Source organism: Engystomops pustulosus, chromosome 8 (genome assembly GCF_040894005.1).
Source record: "Engystomops pustulosus chromosome 8, aEngPut4.maternal, whole genome shotgun sequence".
Taxonomy (NCBI): Eukaryota; Metazoa; Chordata; class Amphibia; order Anura; family Leptodactylidae; genus Engystomops; species Engystomops pustulosus.
Genome location: NC_092418.1, coordinates 118,222,484 through 118,244,983, shown reverse-complemented (window position 1 = coordinate 118,244,983; position 22,500 = coordinate 118,222,484). Strand labels below are relative to the sequence as shown.

Below are 22,500 nucleotides of genomic sequence, written 5' to 3'. Positions count from 1 at the left end.
GTGCAGGGTCCATGATCGGACTCCATGAGCCCTCATACGTTGTTACGCATATTTAGCTTATAACACTTCAAGATTCTGCACCGAAAAATTCTGCTACATTTTACCCACCTCACAATGAGGCCCAAATAAGGAAGGAGCTCATTGTCTCCTGCTAGAACCACACAAGTCCTCACTGACCAATCAAATCCCAGCTCTCATTTGCTTTTAAAGGAAATCTACCATCCGGATTATGGATTATAAACCAAGTGCACTTACATGCTGGTGCGTGCCCCCTTTGTCAGGATCCGCTCTTCTTTAAGCTTTTTATGCCTTTGTTTTTATTTAAAAAAAGGCTTCAAAAGAGCCTGAGGGGCTCCACACTCCATAGAAGTAAATGAAGCCCAGAGCCCCTCAGGCTCATCTGCATAGTTTTTAAATCTTATTTCAATAAAAATGGAGGGCATGAGAAGTTAACAGAAGAGCAGATCCTGATAAAGGGGGCACACACCAGCATGTAAGTGTATTTGGTTTACAATCCATGATCCTAATGGTAGATTTCCTATAAGGTCTTCAGAGAATCGCAGCCCCTCCCACTTCTCTGCATCAGTCTCCTATAATCTGCCGGGAGCCTGTTGTAGAGAAATGAACTAGGATTTCAAATATATCTTTTTTTTTTTTTTTATTTCTGTCCATTAAGCAGCTTCAGTGTAATTCCCATTTGAATCCGTATGCTAATGAGGCAGTTGCTGCCCCGTCATGATGTGCCCTCAGCACCCGGAGAACTGCTATTCCCGAACGGACCACTATAGATAGCCAGGAGAGACACTGGAACAAGAGGGAAGTGATTTAGAAAGGAATCGCAGAGCTTCAGGTGCACCAACTGCCTCATTAGCATACGGATTAACATGGGAATATCTCGGACAACGCAAAATGGACAGAAATGGTAAAAGTATTTTGGAAATGCCAGTGCATTTCTCTACAACAGAGGAGGAGGTAGGTGGACTCCCTTATGTCTCACCCTGTGTATAGGGGATACATTTGTTTGGTAGGACAACCCCCTTTATGGCCTATGGGATTCCTATGAGAGGACTGGAATTTCTCTTGCAGATCTATACAAACATTCCCAACAACCCGATTACAATTCACAGTCCAAAGACCTTAAAAAAGTTGTCACCCGAAGAATGACGGATCTAAGGCCACAATGTGAGGACAGTCTGAATCCTGCCTGATGGACAGTCCCTTGTAGTCCCAATGATCCGATCCGATTCTGCTAAAACCGTCCTGTAAGAGAAATCGTTCATGCAAGACAGGTCCGTCCCCACCGTCCTGGAGAGGCGCAGCGGTTCTGCTCGTAGTCCCGGTATGGGTGCTCCGCGTGCCCCTAGCACATATTGCAGGTGCTCTGTTTGGCATTTCGACTCCCCTGCCCCTGAATTCAGAGATGACAGGGTTAATCAGCTCAGACTTTATACACAAGAGCAAAAAGTGCAACAAACAGCCACAGCAGTAAATCCACAGGTAACATACAAGGTACAATAGGCGAACACCCAGCGCCCGCACGTAACAAGGAGAAGATCCACTCACCTCCGCGGCACCGGGCAAAATCCTACGTGTGGCGGTGAGAGCGCTGAAGGAAAAAATATTTGGAAAAAAATGTTTTTCTGTGTTTTTTTGGATTTTTGTCTTCTTGGAGGAGTGTTGGTCTATTGGTACCTTGTACATTGTGTGATGAGCAGCTCCATGCACATAACAGGAGGACAAGCCGCGGGTCATCATTACTCATAGATCCGGCACCGGGACTGTGGGATCTTCTTATATCTGTTATCCATGGCCTCTTCCCTTCTGAAATCTACTCTTATTACTAGTAAGTCAGAAGGGCTCTGGGGGGGGCGTTACCAGAGCCCCTTTGTGTTGTAGCTTCACAGGCTGTAACAGGCTCCCCCTGCTCACCCAGTATTTCCTCCTCCCCCTAGTAATCTACCTCAGTGGGAGAAGTGCACAGTGTAACAGCCCATGAAGCTGCAGCAAGGAGGGGCTATATGAAAGCCCCCCCAGAGCCCTTCTGATTATCTAGCATAATATTTTATTATTTTGTAAGGAAGGAAGGAGGCTCTGGATAACAGATCTATGAGTAAGTGCCCTGGTTTATCATGCAGGATATTGATGGTAAAATCTGTAAAATGGACACTAGCACCAGAGACAGGATTAATGTGGCTGTAAGCCCCTGAAAGTGACCCGATTACAGAGTGACCCACAGCCCAGAGCACCTGTGATCAGCCGCAGAAGAACCTACAGCAGCTGCAGCGCCCCCACAGGAGATAAAGAGCATCACACGATCTGTGTAATGGAGGAGGGCACAGGACATCGGTGGCTGATGATAGTGTCCCTCTTAGTGTCACCCTGCAGGTATGAATGTGGTGATGCTGATTGTCCATACGACCCCATGCACACTATAAACCACAGCCGGTCTGTACTCACTGCCTGCTGCCGCCTGTATTCCTCCTCGCTGGCCGACAGAGCCCGTGCCAGAGCCAAATCCTCTTCTTCCTGAGAGCTAAGGACAAGGGAATCATCAATACAAGAAGAAGCAAGACAGAACAGGCTGACGGATGTGCAGAGTCATGGATATGGAAGAGACAGATGTAGGGACTCATGGACATGAATAAGGCTGATCCCCTCGCTGGGGGGGGGGGGTCGCTGCTGTTTTGTACCTGTGCTGCTGAGGTGCCGCCTGTGCGGATTCTGCCAGTGACATCTCCAGCGCCCGCTGTAAAGCTTCTTCTTCCGTCTGCAAGAGGGAAACAGAAAAATCCTTTAAAAATCCTCTTTTCTAAAAAGTAGAGGAAACCACGACGTGTAAAGGCATCAGACGCTGTAACAACTTTCCGCTCTTCCCTTAGTCCTCTCCATGACGCTCCTGGGGCCCATGGATATACACGATAACAGGCGACAGTGTCCGGGAGCTTCCAAAAATTGCTTGAGATGATATCATGGCACCACATGTGTTTACACTGTCACCCATAGGCAGTGGTGGGAAAACAGGGGCTTCACAGGGTGGGAGAAGGCAAGGCCTGAATTTAGTTTTTTTACAGGTTTTTTTAAGCCATAAACTGAAATGTAGGAAGTTTCAGAAATTTTCAGCACAAGTGAACGTCTCTTACTTATATGACGTAATGGACATATTAACTTCAGTACTTGGAGTATCCCCATCATCCACATACAGAGATCATGAAGATCCACCTGAACAAGGTCCCTGCACTCTGGAATAAGATCACCTGCTCATTGTCTACACGTCAGGATCCCAGACAATGCACAATATATTCACAAGACCATTACAAGGCTGAGGATGCACTTACTAATCCATTTTGTAGGGCGGCTGCGGCGGGGGGTTGGGCACTGGGAACACTCGCTCTGGAAAATACAGAATGACATCATGTCAGACACAATAGATAGATGAATAATCAAAGTATATGCAGGTCCTTACAACAGAGGGGCGAATGATCCCAGTGGTGTGCACGAGCCGAAGTGACCACATAGGAAACACAGGGATGGTTGGGCGCACTTTTCTATATGTGTACACCCTCTACATGCAACTATAAGCCACAACCATCCATGACATTGGATTTACACCATATAAGTCCCCCCCCCCCAGTGTGTATACAGAGTGGATGCTGCAGTGTGTAGTACATGGATAAGCCCTTGGATTTCTATCGGGTTACTGCCTTCTTATAGGACGCCTTCCCGGGTACCTGCTGCGCTGAGGCTGTGTCGCAGGTTTGCTTGCTGTGTGACTAGAGGAGGCCGGGGCTTTGGACGAGGAGGAGGCCTGAGACCTGAGCAATGCGGCGTGCCTGGAACACAAAAGCAGAGTCACATCACTGGCTACAGATATAACTTACCATCTAGTGCCAAGGGACTGATGGGACCATCACTGCACTGGAGGGTCTGGAGACAACCTTTATTCTACAATACAAGTCGATTGTGGGGAAATCTTTTAGGAAATGACTCCCAATAATCAGGAGGAGGAGTGTTCCCATGTGCTGCGGTTATAAAGAGGGACCAGAAAGGGAGAAGACTGACAGTCCTTGTGCAGAGGAGAAAGAGCGAGATTCTGACAAGTAGCCAGCACCTTCTCCCATGTCGTTCTGTATTCACAACAGTGAAGATATAGGACCCACAAAGGTCAGACACCAATGAAGTCAGATAAGTCATAAATGTGTTCTAATAGCTGCACAAATGGATGCTATGTGCTAGACAGTGAAGCCAGCGAGGACTCACCCGGCCCGGGAGATGGGGGCGCTCTTGCCTTTGCATTCGTGGTCCAGTGGATGTCTATGCTTGAGGCAGAAGTTTCCGTGGCAGTCGTCACATATGACTTTCATGAGCTCTTTCTGCCGACAGCCCGGCTTCCCGCATTTATTAGTGAATATCTATATATAGATGCAAACAATTTGTATTTTTGAGCGGCACCGTGCATATATCAAAAATCGGGTGCAGGTCTTCTTAAGAGGTCTGGCATCAACCCCAATGCATATAGGAATACGATTGAGAAGCAGCACTCCGGTAACTCTAAAGAAAGAAGTTTATTCCACCAAAAAGTGTGCGACGTTTCGCCAATTCAATCAAGGCATTATCAAGCATATTGAGTCAGGAAGTGAGCTGACTTAAATAGTAGTGCATTGATTAACAACAGTTGTGTAAAGTGACGTTCACAGAGGATACAAAGTACAAAGATGTATAATTACATAATACAAAAAAAGTCACTATGTTAAAGACGTGGTCTGCTAGTGATAAACATTATATATATCAAAAGTGTAGTAAAATGTGTAAAACAGAGCTCCCTTGTTTTAACCCCATATCTCCATAACGGTTCTCACGGGTCAATCACAGGGAGGAGCTAATCTAAGATAGCGTAACTAAAGTGCCATGTGCAAATAGTGGTAGATATTAAGATAAAGATAGAATGGACGGCATCACAATATATTTAAAATGGTGAAACTCTAGTTTCACTGTTCAATTCACTCAAATCTGACATATGTCGGTCCATACTTCAGTCCACATATAAAACATGCGCGCATGCGCATGATATGCAAAAAGTGTCGCACGGACATCTTTAAGACAGGGAAACAATTATGCAGAAATACATGGGGCTCAAATAGTGTGCTCCAAAGCGGGACACATAGGGAGGTAGCGGGAAGGTGCCAGGTGGTCCAAAGGTAAGCAGGAAAGGCAGGCATGGAAATCAACACGTCGCCGGAACGGCTTAGGACAGTGGTGGCGAACCTATGGCACGGGTGCCAGAGGTGGCACTCAGAGTCATTTCTGTGGGCACTCAGGACAGAGTTCACCAAACAGGATCAAATCCACCAAATCTTCCTGCAGTCCCAGGCAACTTAAGAGATGCTGCTCTCAGCGCTACTTTAAAGCAACACTTCATTGGCTGTTTGGAACTGCAGGTTAAATGAGAAGGTGTGGACTGAACTGGAATATCTTTGGAGGTCCTCCTGCTGGCCCCACCATTCTTCCTGTACAAAGAGAGAGAGAGACCCTTTAGAGAAGCAACTATAATAGTCTGAATTTGCCCTCCTTCTTTCAACTGCATTGGTGGCTTCAGGGGGCCGATACGATTGAAAGATGTGGATGAACAGGAAGCTATAAGTTGCTGCTTAAAATGCCATGTTGGCATTTCACGGTAAATAAGTAGATTTTGGTTGTAGTTTGGGCACTCGGTCTCTAAAAGGTTAGCCATCACTGGCTTAGGATCTCCTCCTGTCGTGTCCCTCCGGGATCGCTGCAACCTACAACAGGTCCACCGGCTCCTAAATCTCCCTCTCGTCTACGGTTCACCGCCAGTATGGAGAATTAAAGCGGAGCCCAATTCAAGACTAACTGTAAAAACAGAAAGAGAGATGTCAAGCACAATAAAACCGAAGCATGGATCCGAACAGATGCTGTACCATTCCTTAATAGTAAGGGTGATTTATTTATCAATTCTAAACAAACGCAGCCGTTAGGTGCACCTTATAACAATACCAGACAGAGAGGTGTGAATAGTGCCAAAGGACATGACTACACTATATAAATACATTTAGTGGTAAATCCCTATTGAGACCCTGAGGGGTAAGGGATCCCAATCTATGGATCCATTGTACTTCCCTACGTTTCAATAGTAGCTCCCTGTTCCCACCCCTAGTGAGTGGAGGGATTCTATCTATTATCATGAACCTGAGTTCGTCAAGTTTATGTCCTGCTTCAGAAAAGTGACATGGGACAGGAAGATCCAGTTTTTTAGTACGTATGCTGGATTTGTGATTATTTAGACGTAATCTACACTCTGTCGTAGTTTCCCCCACATATAGTAAATTACATGGACACTGTAGGACATAAATCACGTAGTTGCTTCTGCAAGTCAATTGAGATTTGATCTTAAACCTCTTTCCAGTAGTAGGGTGGGTGAAATAATCACCCTTCAACATAAGGGTACAGTTCTCACATGCCATACATGGGACACAACCCGTGCGTGTGGTTTTCTCTTTAGTAGGTGCCACATCAGATTTGACCAGCATATCTCTCAGATTTTTATTCCTCTTATAGGAGAATAGTGGGGGAACCTGAAATTCCTGTACACTTTTATAGTAGGTTTTTAATAAACACCAGTTTTTTCGAATGATGGACGCAATTTTTTGGCTGTGTGGGGTAAAAGTAGTAACCATAGGTATACGTATATTCTGACCCCTCAATCTCTTCTTAGAGAGGAGGGTTGTACGGTCCAATTTTTTAACTCTCTCGATCTGTTCCCCTACCAGTTGTCTTGGATAGCCTCTATGAATAAATTTTCTCCCCATCTTGAGGAGTTCATCCTCAAGGTTACTCGGATTGTCCACAATCCGTTTTACCCTTAGAAGCTGACTAAATGGAAGAGAGCGAATCATCCCACGGGGGTGTTGACTCTCGTATCTAAGGATGGTATTACAATCTGTCGCTTTGACATGTAAATTAGTCTTCAATTTATTATTGGACACATATACATCAGTGTCGAGAAATTGTATATTTGTGTCGGAGACCACCATTGTAAATTTAATACAGGGGTCAACACTATTCAAGTAATCCAAAAATGATTCTAAAGAGGGGCGATCCCCTAGCCAAATGGAGAAGACGTCGTCGATGTAACGCCACCACCCCAGAACTTGTCTGAAGTGGTGGCATCCATAGACGCACGTCTCCTCCAAATCGGCCATCACAATATTGGCATAGGCTGGGGCCACGTTGGACCCCATAGCCGTACCTCTTAACTGCACGTAGTACTCATTGTTAAACATGAAATAATTACTGGTGAGAATCATCTCCAGAAGTTCAAGAACGAACTCCCTCCCCTCATCAGTATATTGTGAAGTCAGAAGAGCCCGGCCAATGCTGGTCAATCCACGATCATGGTTAATTGAAGTGTACAAACTTGTTACGTCAAAAGATACAAGTAAAGCCCCTGTTGGTATAAAAATGGAAGAGATTTTATGGAGAAAATCAGTGGTGTCTCGTATAAATGATTTAGCATTAACCGCATATGTGCTTAAAATCTTATCAAGAAACACCGCCGCTGGGCTAAACAGAGAATCTCGACCTGATACGATCGGTCTCCCCGGCGGGGAAGACAGACACTTGTGAATCTTAGGCAAACAGTATAGTAACGGGACCTTGGGAAATTTGGGAATCAGAAATTCATGTAGGTCTTTATCAATTATATCCCGAGCAAAAGCATGATCTACAAATATCCTTAATTTCTTAACAAATGTGTTTGTGGGATCAGTATCTAACTTCCTGTATACCATGGTATCCCCCAACTGCCTATATACCTCATTCATGTACAATGATCGATCCATAACGACAATCCCACCCCCCTTATCAGCGGGTTTGATTGTGAGACTGTCGTTATGGATCAGACCCTCCAATGCACATTTCTCTGCTGATGTCAAATTATTCCGAATAGATAAGGTAGAGGACATTTCTTTATATGCATTAATATCCCTCTGGACAGCACTAATAAATGATTCTACTGCCGGTGGAGTACTGGGTGGACAGAACCTGCTCTTTAGAAAAAGACCACAGTTTTTAAGATTAAAGTCATATTTCACATTAGCAACAGTGATGGCAAGTTTTCTAAATTTAGCCAGTCCATAGATGTAACCGGACAGTATACTGTCCGGTTACATCTATGGACTGGCTAAATTTAGATATTGAATTGAACTCATTTTTTCGATCTATTAAATTGAAAACTTGGTTTGCAGAGAAAGCCTCGTCTCTGCCTAGTAACACTTCTGCCATCACTGTTGCTAATGTGAAATATGACTTTAATCTTAAAAACTGTGGTCTTTTTCTAAAGAGCAGGTTCTGTCCACCCAGTACTCCACCGGCAGTAGAATCATTTATTAGTGCTGTCCAGAGGGATATTAATGCATATAAAGAAATGTCCTCTACCTTATCTATTCGGAATAATTTGACATCAGCAGAGAAATGTGCATTGGAGGGTCTGATCCATAACGACAGTCTCACAATCAAACCCGCTGATAAGGGGGGTGGGATTGTCGTTATGGATCGATCATTGTACATGAATGAGGTATATAGGCAGTTGGGGGATACCATGGTATACAGGAAGTTAGATACTGATCCCACAAACACATTTGTTAAGAAATTAAGGATATTTGTAGATCATGCTTTTGCTCGGGATATAATTGATAAAGACCTACATGAATTTCTGATTCCCAAATTTCCCAAGGTCCCGTTACTATACTGTTTGCCTAAGATTCACAAGTGTCTGTCTTCCCCGCCGGGGAGACCGATCGTATCAGGTCGAGATTCTCTGTTTAGCCCAGCGGCGGTGTTTCTTGATAAGATTTTAAGCACATATGCGGTTAATGCTAAATCATTTATACGAGACACCACTGATTTTCTCCATAAAATCTCTTCCATTTTTATACCAACAGGGGCTTTACTTGTATCTTTTGACGTAACAAGTTTGTACACTTCAATTAACCATGATCGTGGATTGACCAGCATTGGCCGGGCTCTTCTGACTTCACAATATACTGATGAGGGGAGGGAGTTCGTTCTTGAACTTCTGGAGATGATTCTCACCAGTAATTATTTCATGTTTAACAATGAGTACTACGTGCAGTTAAGAGGTACGGCTATGGGGTCCAACGTGGCCCCAGCCTATGCCAATATTGTGATGGCCGATTTGGAGGAGACGTGCGTCTATGGATGCCACCACTTCAGACAAGTTCTGGGGTGGTGGCGTTACATCGACGACGTCTTCTCCATTTGGCTAGGGGATCGCCCCTCTTTAGAATCATTTTTGGATTACTTGAATAGTGTTGACCCCTGTATTAAATTTACAATGGTGGTCTCCGACACAAATATACAATTTCTCGACACTGATGTATATGTGTCCAATAATAAATTGAAGACTAATTTACATGTCAAAGCGACAGATTGTAATACCATCCTTAGATACGAGAGTCAACACCCCCGTGGGATGATTCGCTCTCTTCCATTTAGTCAGCTTCTAAGGGTAAAACGGATTGTGGACAATCCGAGTAACCTTGAGGATGAACTCCTCAAGATGGGGAGAAAATTTATTCATAGAGGCTATCCAAGACAACTGGTAGGGGAACAGATCGAGAGAGTTAAAAAATTGGACCGTACAACCCTCCTCTCTAAGAAGAGATTGAGGGGTCAGAATATACGTATACCTATGGTTACTACTTTTACCCCACACAGCCAAAAAATTGCGTCCATCATTCGAAAAAACTGGTGTTTATTAAAAACCTACTATAAAAGTGTACAGGAATTTCAGGTTCCCCCACTATTCTCCTATAAGAGGAATAAAAATCTGAGAGATATGCTGGTCAAATCTGATGTGGCACCTACTAAAGAGAAAACCACACGCACGGGTTGTGTCCCATGTATGGCATGTGAGAACTGTACCCTTATGTTGAAGGGTGATTATTTCACCCACCCTACTACTGGAAAGAGGTTTAAGATCAAATTTCAATTGACTTGCAGAAGCAACTACGTGATTTATGTCCTACAGTGTCCATGTAATTTACTATATGTGGGGGAAACTACGACAGAGTGTAGATTACGTCTAAATAATCACAAATCCAGCATACGTACTAAAAAACTGGATCTTCCTGTCCCATGTCACTTTTCTGAAGCAGGACATAAACTTGACGAACTCAGGTTCATGATAATAGATAGAATCCCTCCACTCACTAGGGGTGGGAACAGGGAGCTACTATTGAAACGTAGGGAAGTACAATGGATCCATAGATTGGGATCCCTTACCCCTCAGGGTCTCAATAGGGATTTACCACTAAATGTATTTATATAGTGTAGTCATGTCCTTTGGCACTATTCACACCTCTCTGTCTGGTATTGTTATAAGGTGCACCTAACGGCTGCGTTTGTTTAGAATTGATAAATAAATCACCCTTACTATTAAGGAATGGTACAGCATCTGTTCGGATCCATGCTTCGGTTTTATTGTGCTTGACATCTCTCTTTCTGTTTTTACAGTTAGTCTTGAATTGGGCTCCGCTTTAATTCTCCATACTGGCGGTGAACCGTAGACGAGAGGGAGATTTAGGAGCCGGTGGACCTGTTGTAGGTTGCAGCGATCCCGGAGGGACACGACAGGAGGAGATCCTAAGCCAGTGATGGCTAACCTTTTAGAGACCGAGTGCCCAAACTACAACCAAAATCTACTTATTTACCGTGAAATGCCAACATGGCATTTTAAGCAGCAACTTATAGCTTCCTGTTCATCCACATCTTTCAATCGTATCGGCCCCCTGAAGCCACCAATGCAGTTGAAAGAAGGAGGGCAAATTCAGACTATTATAGTTGCTTCTCTAAAGGGTCTCTCTCTCTCTTTGTACAGGAAGAATGGTGGGGCCAGCAGGAGGACCTCCAAAGATATTCCAGTTCAGTCCACACCTTCTCATTTAACCTGCAGTTCCAAACAGCCAATGAAGTGTTGCTTTAAAGTAGCGCTGAGAGCAGCATCTCTTAAGTTGCCTGGGACTGCAGGAAGATTTGGTGGATTTGATCCTGTTTGGTGAACTCTGTCCTGAGTGCCCACAGAAATGACTCTGAGTGCCACCTCTGGCACCCGTGCCATAGGTTCGCCACCACTGTCCTAAGCCGTTCCGGCGACGTGTTGATTTCCATGCCTGCCTTTCCTGCTTACCTTTGGACCACCTGGCACCTTCCCGCTACCTCCCTATGTGTCCCGCTTTGGAGCACACTATTTGAGCCCCATGTATTTCTGCATAATTGTTTCCCTGTCTTAAAGATGTCCGTGCGACACTTTTTGCATATCATGCGCATGTGCGCATGTTTTATATGTGGACTGAAGTATGGACCGACATATGTCAGATTTGAGTGAATTGAACAGTGAAACTAGAGTTTCACCATTTTAAATATATTGTGATGCCGTCCATTCTATCTTTATCTTAATATCTACCACTATTTGCACATGGCACTTTAGTTACGCTATCTTAGATTAGCTCCTCCCTGTGATTGACCCGTGAGAACCGTTATGGAGATATGGGGTTAAAACAAGGGAGCTCTGTTTTACACATTTTACTACACTTTTGATATATATAATGTTTATCACTAGCAGACCACGTCTTTAACATAGTGACTTTTTTTGTATTATGTAATTATACATCTTTGTACTTTGTATCCTCTGTGAACGTCACTTTACACAACTGTTGTTAATCAATGCACTACTATTTAAGTCAGCTCACTTCCTGACTCAATATGCTTGATAATGCCTTGATTGAATTGGCGAAACGTCGCACACTTTTTGGTGGAATAAACTTCTTTCTTTAGAGTTACCGGAGTGCTGCTTCTCAATCGTATTCCTATATATAGATGCAGATACCTCTTGTCACCCGTATGGATAGATTAGTGACCCTTGTCTATAGGTTATTATGTTTGCTACAACCCCAAGTGATGCACCAGAGGAAGAAAGGACTCTGGGCCCCAACCCATTCATAAAATACTAAAAACCCGTAAGCCAGGGACACACAAATCCCCTTTGTGCCCCCAACCCTAAGTGACAAATATTTCCTCCCCTTACCTTGCGCTTCTGCTGAGCCGGGTCAGATTTACAGTCACGGTCAATGTGTTCCCCGACGACGATGTCTGGGGTCTGCCCTCTTTTCACAGGTATTGGGGTGTTACAGAGCGGGCAGACAGGAACCTGCACATCCTGCAATAAACCCAATATCACAATGTCATGACATCAGACGTAACCCCTCCCCTGCAGAGCGGCGGATCACCCTGCGCTACCTTCTTGTACGCAGAGCTGCAGCTGTGGAGCGCGTACGTGATGTGGTCTTTGCAGAAGATTTGCTCGCAGGCGTCACATTTTAGAGGTAGAAAATCTGCAGGATAAGAAGAGATCGATGAGGTCCAATAAATATTTCTATTTCATGCTTCCCCATTTACACATCAGATCCAGGACAGACGTGGTCCTTACCCAGCTGCTTGCAGGTCGGTTCTGAACAATGTTTCCCCAGGTCTGGAAACTCCATGGTGTCAATTTACAGGAACCAGAAGAGAACCACCTGGAGGTGAGGGGGACAAGGAAGTAGAACTACTGTGTTTCTCCCAATATAAGAAAGGGTCGGAAAATATTTTTTGCTCTGAAAAATGGGTTAGGGCTTATTTTAAGGGGAGGCGTAACCAATCTATGAACAAAAATCCAACATTTATTCAAATGTCATCAAGTCTTCATCATTTGGAACATCAGAACTCCCGGAACCTGAATTCCACTAAAATTTTCTTGAGACTTTGTTAACTGTAGAATCAATGAACCCAATTTCCAATGTCTAGCGGTGACACTTTCCTATGAAGCCATCTTGTCCGTGTAACTGCCTGCACATTGCGTCTGTCAGCTTCCTCCTCCTCCGTGCTAAGGGGGCCGGCTCAAAACCGTGATATCTCCAGAACCATGGCACCTAGCAAACAATTCTGATGTCACTTTAAAAGTAGAACCTCCCTTTAAATATTGCATAAAAATTGTGTTTCTTGGTGCCGGACACGGAGATATTCACAGTTATAGTCACAGTCAGGAGTGTGTGTCTTTAAAAAGACATCAGAACTGTGTGCCTGGGTGCCACGGTTCAGAAGAGATTGCCGTTTGTAACTAGGGATTATTTTTTGGGGAAAGAAGACAATGTAATGTATCGACATCACAAAATATATTCTATGTATGAAACGTATTGGGATAGAGCAGACGTGCGCGGTCTACATCGCCAGGAGCCGTCGTGGATTGGCTGTGCTGCCCCTCTGAATGTATGTGGCCCCTGGGCATGAACACTTCCATATACAAAGGTGCCATCTCCTGCCCATATACATGGCTGGTAAGAGCTGTTTGTATTGGTGTTGGATCTGGACTTCCACCAGTCTGGTATTTATGACCTTTCTCTAATGATATATTATCACTATCTGTGTCATGGACAAGCACCCGACTGATGAAGCGAGATTTCGAGCGAGCACAATCCCTTCTGTGTGTCCTATAGTGTAGCCTTGGTACAAGATGATGGACGCTACCTTGTAGCTTCTCCCAGTGATCAGGGGGTCATTGTACAGTCTACGACGCCATGTGGAGATCTCCTCTGCAGATTTATAAGGGGATGGAAAGTTATGGTGTTGTTAATTTTGGGGAGAAACACTTTTCCAAAACTTTTGGCAATAATGAAATGTATTGGGATGTCCAGACCATTTACTTCTTTTACAGGGTATTATTCCACATTACCCGGCACCTTCATCCAGCTCCCTCCCCACTTCCTGTCATGCTCCACCAGCAGGCAGGGGAGGGCAATGTAAATTTATGTGAAGTACTGAAATGATGTCCCAATACTGAAAAAGGCATTTTTTTTTTTAAATCAGACTATTTGGACCTATTGCCCAAAAAAAAAAAAATCCCATTCCTGGTGACAGGTTCCCTTTAAGAATTCTCCCGCTGTATCAATGGCAAAACAGCATAAATGAGACTGTAAGCTCCGGCGGGAGGGACCTTCGCTCCTAGCGCTTCATATGACTATGTCTTAGGCTACATTCACACGACCGTATGGGGGACACATATACGGCCGATATACGTCCCCCATAGACGGCAATGGGCACAAGTAACGTCTTATTTTGCTTTCATATGTCCCCCATGATCTGTGAAGTGCTGCAGAATATGATGGCGCTTATATAAATAATGATTCACTTACTACCGGTCTGATCACAAGGCCCCCAAGTGATCCATACAAATGGAGTGTACACTCACCCAGGGCTCCACTCACTTCTATAGGACTTCCCATAGCCCCATGGAAATAAGTGCAGCGCTGGTTGTTCTATGTTCATACAGAAGGTCCCCGGCTCCTATCAGACATCGCCCAGTATTTTAGGATAAAAGAATCATCGAGTCTTGTACCCACAGGATAGGAGACAACTTGCTGATCAGGGTTCGGTGATTCACAAATAAATAAAGCTGCTGGTTGCACACGCACCTTCCGCTCTATGACACTTAGAGAGATAACAGAGCGCAGCGCTCAGCACCTTCCATCAGTGACATAGAGGACGGCATCTCACATTCTCCACCTGCCGCCCCATTCATTCAGGGTACAATGGACTCCATTCTGGGGCTCTATGGGAGTCACTGGGACCCCACCAAGAGGCCAATTATCTCATATCTTCTGGATCCTGATGATGGGGGGGACAAGTAGTGACTGGACATCCCCTTTAACATGGAGTGCACTTACACAGATGAGACAGAATCCATTCCCATCCATTACTGAGCGCAGGATACAAGGGATTCTTAATAATTCATAAGCATTAAGCGTTTCCTGGACTGGATACAACTGTAACAAACCCTCAGCTGTGAGATGTATACGTTCTATAAGGATCTGGAGACGCCTCCAAACTTGAACGAGGAGATTCACTGACAGCAAGCGGAGATCTTACCATTCATGAGATATAGAAAATCTATTGGAAGGTGTCAGAGGTGGACAATTCCTTTAAGAGCTGGATAGAACCTTTAATCATGACATTACACAAAGTCAGTGGTCAGACATAGCGGGACATCACCCTCTCAGGCCTCACCCGCTCCCTACCGGACACCACAGGGCGCAGACTACACCCGCACCGTATACAGGGCATAATCCGGGTGTATTAGAGATTACACCCGCCGCCGCCGCCGCCCCGGACCCGCACAGTTACCCGCCGCCTGTCACCCCCGCACACCCCCAGAAAACACCCGCTAATACTCACCACAACCCAGCCAGTGGCTCCGGACTGCCGGAAATAGCGTCACTTCCGCTCTGTTACCCTGGAGACCACAAGCTTCCTTGCAGATCGGATCGACCATTGGCTGAAAAGAGCCGTCAATCAGCATAGGGCGGGATGTTTGTACGTGTTTGGCCATGTTTGTACACCCAAACCACGAAATACGGAAGCCCAGAGGGCTTGTTTTGACAGATCATCATGTGATGCGCGTTGTGTAACTTGTGTGACTCAGTTCTTTTCTATTATTGTGCGGTATAATACCGGGGGAAGTGTCTCTAGTTTTTACAGAAAAACAAAAAGGAAAAAAAAATAAAATATATATATCAATATATACACAAACACAAATAAGTTCACAGGTGCAGCAGGGGCGGAGCTTTGCACCTGTTTACGTCTTCACTCCTTATTGCAAGTCATTGCACACGACCCAAACCTTGCGGATCTGGTGGGACACTTATGGATTTCAGGGTCTCCCGCACTGTCTCAGGTGGCTGTAGGGGTGTCCGCAGTGGGTGCTATATTCACCTTCCAAATTTGAATATGTAATTACATCTTAATTCATCGCCCCCGTGATACGGGGAAAACACTACTCAGATTTTATTGGTATCAGCAAATACTTTACCTGTTTGTTTCCACGCGTTTTGTTTCCTGTCCATAAAATGTACAAAACCTAAAAAAGCGATTTGAGAAGAACTGAATACAATGGAGATGGAGGGAGCTGTCACACGCCACACGCATCATGTCTGCGTCTCCACCGCGCGCGGCTGAGGATGGCGGCCGTGACGTGATCATGAGATGATGTCACTAGTGATGGTCGTTTGCGAGCCGGCTCATGGATGTGAATGACCAGAGCCGGCTCCTGCTCACTATCCCCATCACTAGAGGTCACAGGGGATAAGGGGCGCTGAGGGGGCGCGAGCAAAAGGGGAGGAACTGAGTTTCCTTATCATTTACATGATTTATTCTTTATCTGTAAGAAAGATCCCCGGAGGTCAAAATGATCTCTTACCCCCGATCCCTCTCTTACCCCCGATCCCTCTGCGGCTCTTTTACCCCCTCAGGTTTGTAGGTTTCCTGTTATATTTCTCCGCACTGTGTAGAAAACTGTTATTACAGGAAATCCACCATCACAATCCATCCCGATAAACCCGGGTCATGACTCATAGATCCGGCACCGGGACTGTGGGATCTTCTTATATGTGTTATCCATGGCCTCCTGCCTTCTAACATCAACTTTTAGAATTATGCTAATGAGACATAAGTGCTGAGGGTGGGGCCTTACCAGAGCCTCCTTCCCCCATGATGTAGCTTCACAGGTTGTTACACTGTGCATGGGGCACTTTCCTCCTTACACTGTGTGAGACTACAGCAGAGAGAGGTATCAGAGGTAGGCGGAGACAGTGGCACAGCTTGTGAATCTACAACATGGAGGGGCACTGGTAACACCTCTCCTCTCCCCTCCCCCCCCCCCCCCCCCCCCAGAGCCCTAATGGCTCAATAGCATAAGTATAAAAGTTGATTTTAGAAGGAAGGAGACCATGGATAACACATATAAGAAGATCCCACAGTCCCGGTGCCTGGATCTATGAGTAATGTCCCTGGTTTATCAGGATGGATTTTGACAAGTAGATTTCCTTTAATTTATGCTTTCACTTTTATTTTCAGTTTCACTGATCCACAAGAACAAAAGATCATCTTTTGGATCTATCACCAAACGTCACATTTTATAAAAGTCTATACATTGTAAAGGAGTAATAAAAAAAAAAAAGATGACTCCAAAAGTGTACATCAATCTACCATCCTGATAACCAGGGACATTACTCATAGATCCAGGCACCGGGACTGTGGGATCTTCTTATATGTGTTATTCATGGCCTCCTTCCTTCTAAAATCAACTTTAAAAGGACATCTACCACCAGGATTATAAACCAAACACACTGACACCCTGGTGTGCACCCCCCTCTGGCAGGTTCTGCGCTTCTTTAAGCTTCACATGCCCTGAGCTTTACAGACAAAGGCTTTTAAAATTATGCAAATGAGCCCAAGGGGCTCCGAGCTCCATAGTTGTTCATGGAGCCAGGAGCCCCTCTGGCAGGATCTGCTCTTCTTTTAGCTTCTTCTGCCCTGGGCCTGAGGAGGCGCACACCAGGAGGTCCGTGTGTTTGGTAGCCAATCCGTGACCTGTTGGTAGATGCCCTTTAAAATTATGTTAACAAGGGGGGCGTACCCCAGGTAGCCGGTCACTTATTGGGGCATAGTTTAGAGCCGTTTAGTCGTACTTTGCACCACTTCTGTGGGGTTGTTTGGCTAACTAGTCATAGGAGAGACAGAAAACTAAAACCCTTTCATCAATGTGGCCCAATACATGACACGGACTGATCGATACCAGACCTGGCGGTGACCGGGAGTGGAGGGATCGCTGCTTGCTATTTGGATCTGCTTCCACTTGTCTTGATGCAACCTGCCTCCCGCTACTCCGGGGTAAACGTGATGACGCTGCAGCTTTTGACATTACAGATTATTCATTTTATTTAGAATTATACAATGGTACAAAAAGATGCAATATACAGATCTATACAAAACATGGCCGACACGTCAGTGCAGCGCGATATGACACAGACAATGAACCTACGTGACCCATAGACCCTGCCTCACGTCATGTATACACCAATGCAACCAACTTTAGCTCAAATACAAGGTGCGGCAACTCTTGCTTCACTTGCATTGTCTTGCATTAGTTTGTGTATACAGCTCCAGTGCCGATCCATGCGTTTCCATGGTCGCAGGCGACCAACAAAGCCTGAACGGTCTGATCCTGACGTCAGATCTTGCTCCTCCTAAATGCAGTCACTAAATGAGTAATAAAGAAGTCTATAGGGAGAGTAATAACACATGACTGCAGGACCAGACTGCAATGAGGTTGTTTGTAGTCTGTTACCATGGAGACACAGTGTTTCAGAGCTATAATCACAAAGTATTATGTTGTTTTTTTATTATGACTATTTATTATTATTGATTATTTGCAATGTTGCTTCCTCTTTAAAGAAGTAATAAAAAAAGATGATTGCAACAAGTGTACATCAATCTACCATCAAAATCCATCCTGATAAACCAGGGACATTACTCATAGATCCAGGCACCGGGACTGTGAGATCTTCTTATATGTGATATCCATGGCCTCCTACCTTCTAAAATCAATGTTAAATTATGTTAATGAGTCAGAAGGGCACCGGGGTGTAACAGAGCTCCTCTGTGCTACAGCTTCACAGGCTGTTACACTGTGCAGGATCACTCTCTCACTGTGTGACATTACTCCAGATAGAGGTGGGGAGTGCTGAGGGAGCAGGAGGGAGACAGTGTAACAACTTTGAAGCTACAGCACTGGTAACTACCCCCCTTCTGGCTCATTAGCATAATTGTAAAAGTTGATGTTAGAAGGAAGGAGACCATGGATAACACATAAGCGGATATCACAGTCCCGGTGCCTGGATCTAGGAGTAATGTCCCTGGTGATGGATCTTGATGGATTTTGGTGGCAGATTCCCTATAAGGTCTTATCACATAGAAGGTTTCTCTCATGTCACGTTCTATAATATTCCCTTAGTGTCAGGCGAGGTCAGATACAGAAGAGAAGTAAACGATGAAGAACCAGCAGTGTCGCTCGTGCCGTGCGGACGCAACACCCACCGCGCTCCGGTGCCATGTTCACCACAACGCGGAGAATCTGATCGTCCAGTGCAAATCCAGACCATAATATCTGTATATACAGAGGTAAGTACAGACACCGAGACTCACATACACATGGATTATACGGACAGGGTCCATCTCCGGGGAAATTGGAGAGGGGAGAGATCCCGCCCTGAAAATGCTTCACACCTGCGGATAATAAACAGTAAAGAGGAGAAATATTTTACCAATGTTAGAACACTTACCCTTTATGTACAGGAGGTCAGAGCAAATCCAAAATACTAATGTGCTTCCCCTTTAAGTGAAAATACAAGTGTGCTTCACCTTTAAATAGTTTTAAAACAAAGAGTTCCTCCGAATCTACCACTTATCAAACAATGAATGTAGCTGTTGCACCAAGAAGCATTGTTCTTTTTATTGTTTTGTAATATTTTCTCATGCACCATGTAGCATTGTACCAGTTCCTTCCCCTGGGGGGCGCTGCAGTGTACGGAGCTTTGTGTGCGGGAGAAGGTGGATAAAAAAGGACTGTCCAGGAAAACCAGTTCTGCTTCCTATAAATATAATCCCACATCTGAGCACACTTCAGATTAGTAGCAGCAGAACTGTGACATATGGATTTATATTCCAGAAGTTTCTCCAAGTACATCGGGAGTTATGTCCTCACACTGCTGTGCTCTCTACAGCCATTGTTGTGTTTGATAGTGTCCCTGGGGAGATGTGTAATTAGACCTTTGTGTTTTTAGTAGCAGCAGGACTGTGATATATGGATTTATATTCCAGGGTTGTAGCTTCTCCAAGTGAACTGGGGGCGTGTCCTCACACTGCTGTGCTCTGGACACAGCAGTGTAAGGACACCCCCCCACTGCACTTGTAGAAGCTACAATTCTGGAATGTGAATCCATATTGTACAGTCCTGCTGCTACTAACAACATCTTTCCAGGGACAGTACCAAACACTGGCTGCAGGCTGTAGGGTCACACCTGCTGACAGGTTCTATAAGAGCTGACCTGTAATACCAAATGTGCACCCATGGACCGGAGTGGTGCTGTGTGTGTGGAAGCCGCCATGTTTTTCCTTACCAGTAGTAGAGAGATGAGATGAACAGATGATAAGACTAGACAATACACTGACCTTATGTGTCTGAGGTGGGAGCTCGTCTTCGGACCCTTCTTCTGGCACAGTTTCTGGGTGGTGGGTGCTCTGGGGATCCTCACTCCACCCCCCCATGGGCTGCCGGGCCATGTTAGATGAGGGTCTCTGTACTGATCCAAAGTCTATAGGGGAAAAAAAAGAAGAAAGAACGAGTTGGACCGAACATAAGGGGCCGACCCCATAGACGTTACACAGCAGAAGCCGCCACATGACCCGGCAGCCACTTACTACCCACACAACACCTACCTGTGCTGGCGCTGAACCTGTGTGCACTGATCGGCGCCATCTTATCCTCCCGCTGCACGGCGGAGGGTGACGGGCAGCTGGCGGAGGTGGGGATGCTGGATGTAGTATGAGCCGGTCCTTCGCCTGACACGCTGTCTCCGCTGTCATCGCTCTCCTGTCTGTGCCATATGTGGCGGCCCGGTGCCATCCGCGTGTGCTGCTGGTGTAACTAACACAACACAACTTACTCATTGTCTGTAGTAGTGTCCAACCGTGCAGTAGGTGTGTGGTAGTAGTAGCAGTTGTAGTAGTATACAAACAGTAGTAGCATTAGTATAGTATTTGTAGTGTAGTTGTAATGTCTCTATTGTAGTAGAGTATTAGTAAATCCAGGAGTACTCTAATAGCATCATATTAGTAGTGTACATACATGTAGTGTTAGCAGTATAGCACTAGTAGTGTAATATAGTAGTAGTCTACAGGCAGGGCTACGTACAAGATAGGGTCCGGAGGTTTGTTCTTAAGTTGAATTTGTATGTAAGTCGCAACTGTATAATTTATAATTGTAGATCCAGACAAAAAAAAATTGGGCCCAGTGACAATTGGAGTTTAAACGGTTTTTGCTGTAATGGGACCAAGGATTATCCATAAAGCTTCATTACAGACACCTTACAGCTGATCATTGCAGCCTGGGACTATAGTAATATCCAGAGAGGTCAGAGGGGTCTGTCTGTAACTATGGGTTGTCTGTAAGTCGGGTGTCCTTAAGTAGGGGACCGCCTGTACTGCAGTATAAGTAGTGTAGTAGTTGTACCATTACAGTAGAGTATTAGTATTAGAAAAGTAGCATTAATACGAGTATAGTACTAGTAGGCTACAGAAACAGTGGTAGTAGTATTGTAGTATTACTAGTCTAGTAGAAGTATTTGGAGTGATGTAGTCTAGCAGCCATAGCTGCATAGTAATGGAAGATGTGTACTAGCAGGATAGTATACACAGTAATATAGGCAGTATGAGTCTAGCAATAGTATTAGTGCATCAGTAGTACTGTGGTAGTACAGTCAAAGTAGCAGGGACAGTGTAGTATTCGTAACCTACCAATACAGGCGGTCCCCTACTTAAGAACACTCGACTTACAGACGACCCCTAGTTACAAACGGACCTCTGGATATTGGTAATTTCCTGTTCTTTAGTCCTAGGCTACAATAATCAGCTGTAACAGTTATCAAATGTTTCTGTAATGAAGATTTATTGTTAATTCCGATTCTTATGACAACCCAACATTTTTAAAATCCAGTTGTCACAGAAAAAGTTCTGGCTGGTGTTACAATGATAAAGTATACCGTTCCGACTTACATACAAATTCAACTTAAGAACAAACCTACAGACCCTATATTCTATGTAACCCGGGGACTGCCAGTAACAATTGTGCATTAGCAGTTGTGTAGTGCTAGTGCAGTGGTAGTAATACTTAGTCGTATTGATTGTGTAGTAATAGAGTAGGAGTGTAACAAAAGTAGAGTGAGTAGCATACTATAAAGAGCGTGCCAATAGTTACAGTGTGGTATTAGTATTGTAGAAGGATTGTAAAATTATTTGGAGTTCAGTATAAAGTGTTGCAACAGTAGAAGTGTAGTAGCAGTGAAGTAGAATTGTAGTACAGGCAGTCCCCGGGTTACATACAAGATAGGGACTGGAGGTTTGTTCTTAAGTTGAATTTGTATGTAAGTCAAAACTGTATATGTTTTAATTGAAGTTCTGGACATTTTTTTTTCTTTTGTCCCAGTGACAATTGGAGTTTCAAAATTTTTGCTGTAATAGGACCAAGGATTATCAATAAAGCTTCATTACAGACACCTTACAGCTGATCATTGCAGCCTGGGGCTATAGTAACATCCAGAGAGGTCACCAGAGGTCACAGGGGGCAGAGAGGTCCGTCTGTAACTATGGGTTGTCTGTAAGTCGGGTGTCCTTAAGTAGGGGACCGCCTGTATTAGTCTTGTAGTAGCACAGGTGTGTATAAGTACTGATAGTGTAGCACTAGTAGTATAATAGTAGAGTTGTTTGTAATGTAGTATTAGTCTGGTAGTAGCACGGGTGTGTATATGTACTAATAGT

At 44.7% G+C, this 22,500-nt stretch overlaps 2 protein-coding genes across 4 annotated transcripts in view; both read right to left on the bottom strand.

The window, feature by feature from the left end:
• Positions 1 to 593: 593 nt before the first annotated feature.
• ZFAND2B (zinc finger AN1-type containing 2B) lies at positions 594 to 15,407 on the bottom strand. 3 transcript variants are annotated; one of them, XM_072122387.1, is made up of 11 exons: positions 15,304 to 15,406; positions 12,524 to 12,611; positions 12,334 to 12,428; positions 12,122 to 12,253; positions 4,258 to 4,409; positions 3,729 to 3,830; positions 3,336 to 3,390; positions 2,691 to 2,767; positions 2,458 to 2,533; positions 1,564 to 1,606; positions 594 to 1,408 (listed from the first exon to the last, which is right to left on the bottom strand). In XM_072122387.1, the coding sequence occupies exons 2-10, from the start codon at positions 12,576 to 12,578 to the stop codon at positions 1,586 to 1,588; spliced, it is 765 nt and encodes a 254-aa protein (XP_071978488.1). In that variant the 5' UTR covers positions 12,579 to 12,611; positions 15,304 to 15,406; the 3' UTR covers positions 594 to 1,408; positions 1,564 to 1,585. The 3 variants fall into 3 exon arrangements, with proteins under 3 accessions (XP_071978488.1, XP_071978487.1, XP_071978490.1); XM_072122386.1 differs by lacking the exon at positions 1,564 to 1,606; XM_072122389.1 differs by lacking the exons at positions 594 to 1,408; positions 1,564 to 1,606; positions 2,458 to 2,533; ... (1 more) ...; positions 3,336 to 3,390; positions 3,729 to 3,830 and having other exon boundaries at positions 4,254 to 4,409; positions 15,304 to 15,407.
• A 2,921-nt stretch (positions 15,408 to 18,328) lies between these two features.
• The window catches only part of ATG9A (autophagy related 9A), a 38,972-nt gene continuing 34,800 nt past the window's right edge, over positions 18,329 to 22,500 (bottom strand). Inside the window, exons 15-17 of the mRNA XM_072122396.1 lie at positions 20,404 to 20,611; positions 20,137 to 20,279; positions 18,329 to 19,191 (exon numbers count right to left, since the gene is read on the bottom strand). Of these exons, the coding sequence (XP_071978497.1) occupies positions 19,186 to 19,191; positions 20,137 to 20,279; positions 20,404 to 20,611 (357 nt within the window). The 3' untranslated portion in view covers positions 18,329 to 19,185. The remainder of the gene's footprint in view (positions 19,192 to 20,136; positions 20,280 to 20,403; positions 20,612 to 22,500) is intronic.

What these genes read in the sequence shown, in the direction of transcription:
- ZFAND2B (XM_072122386.1), bottom strand. Translation starts at nt 12,578, where the DNA reads ATGGAGTTTCCAGACCTGGGGAAACATTGTTCAGAACCGACCTGCAAG. An exon ending in ACCGACCTGCAAGCAGCTGG is followed by an intron (nt 12,429 to 12,523) that starts GTAAGGACCACG and finishes CTTATCCTGCAG; the next exon opens with ATTTTCTACCTCTAAAATGT. An exon ending in AATACAGGCGGCAGCAGGCA is followed by an intron (nt 1,409 to 2,457) that starts GTGAGTACAGAC and finishes CTCTGAATTCAG; the next exon opens with GGGCAGGGGAGTCGAAATGC.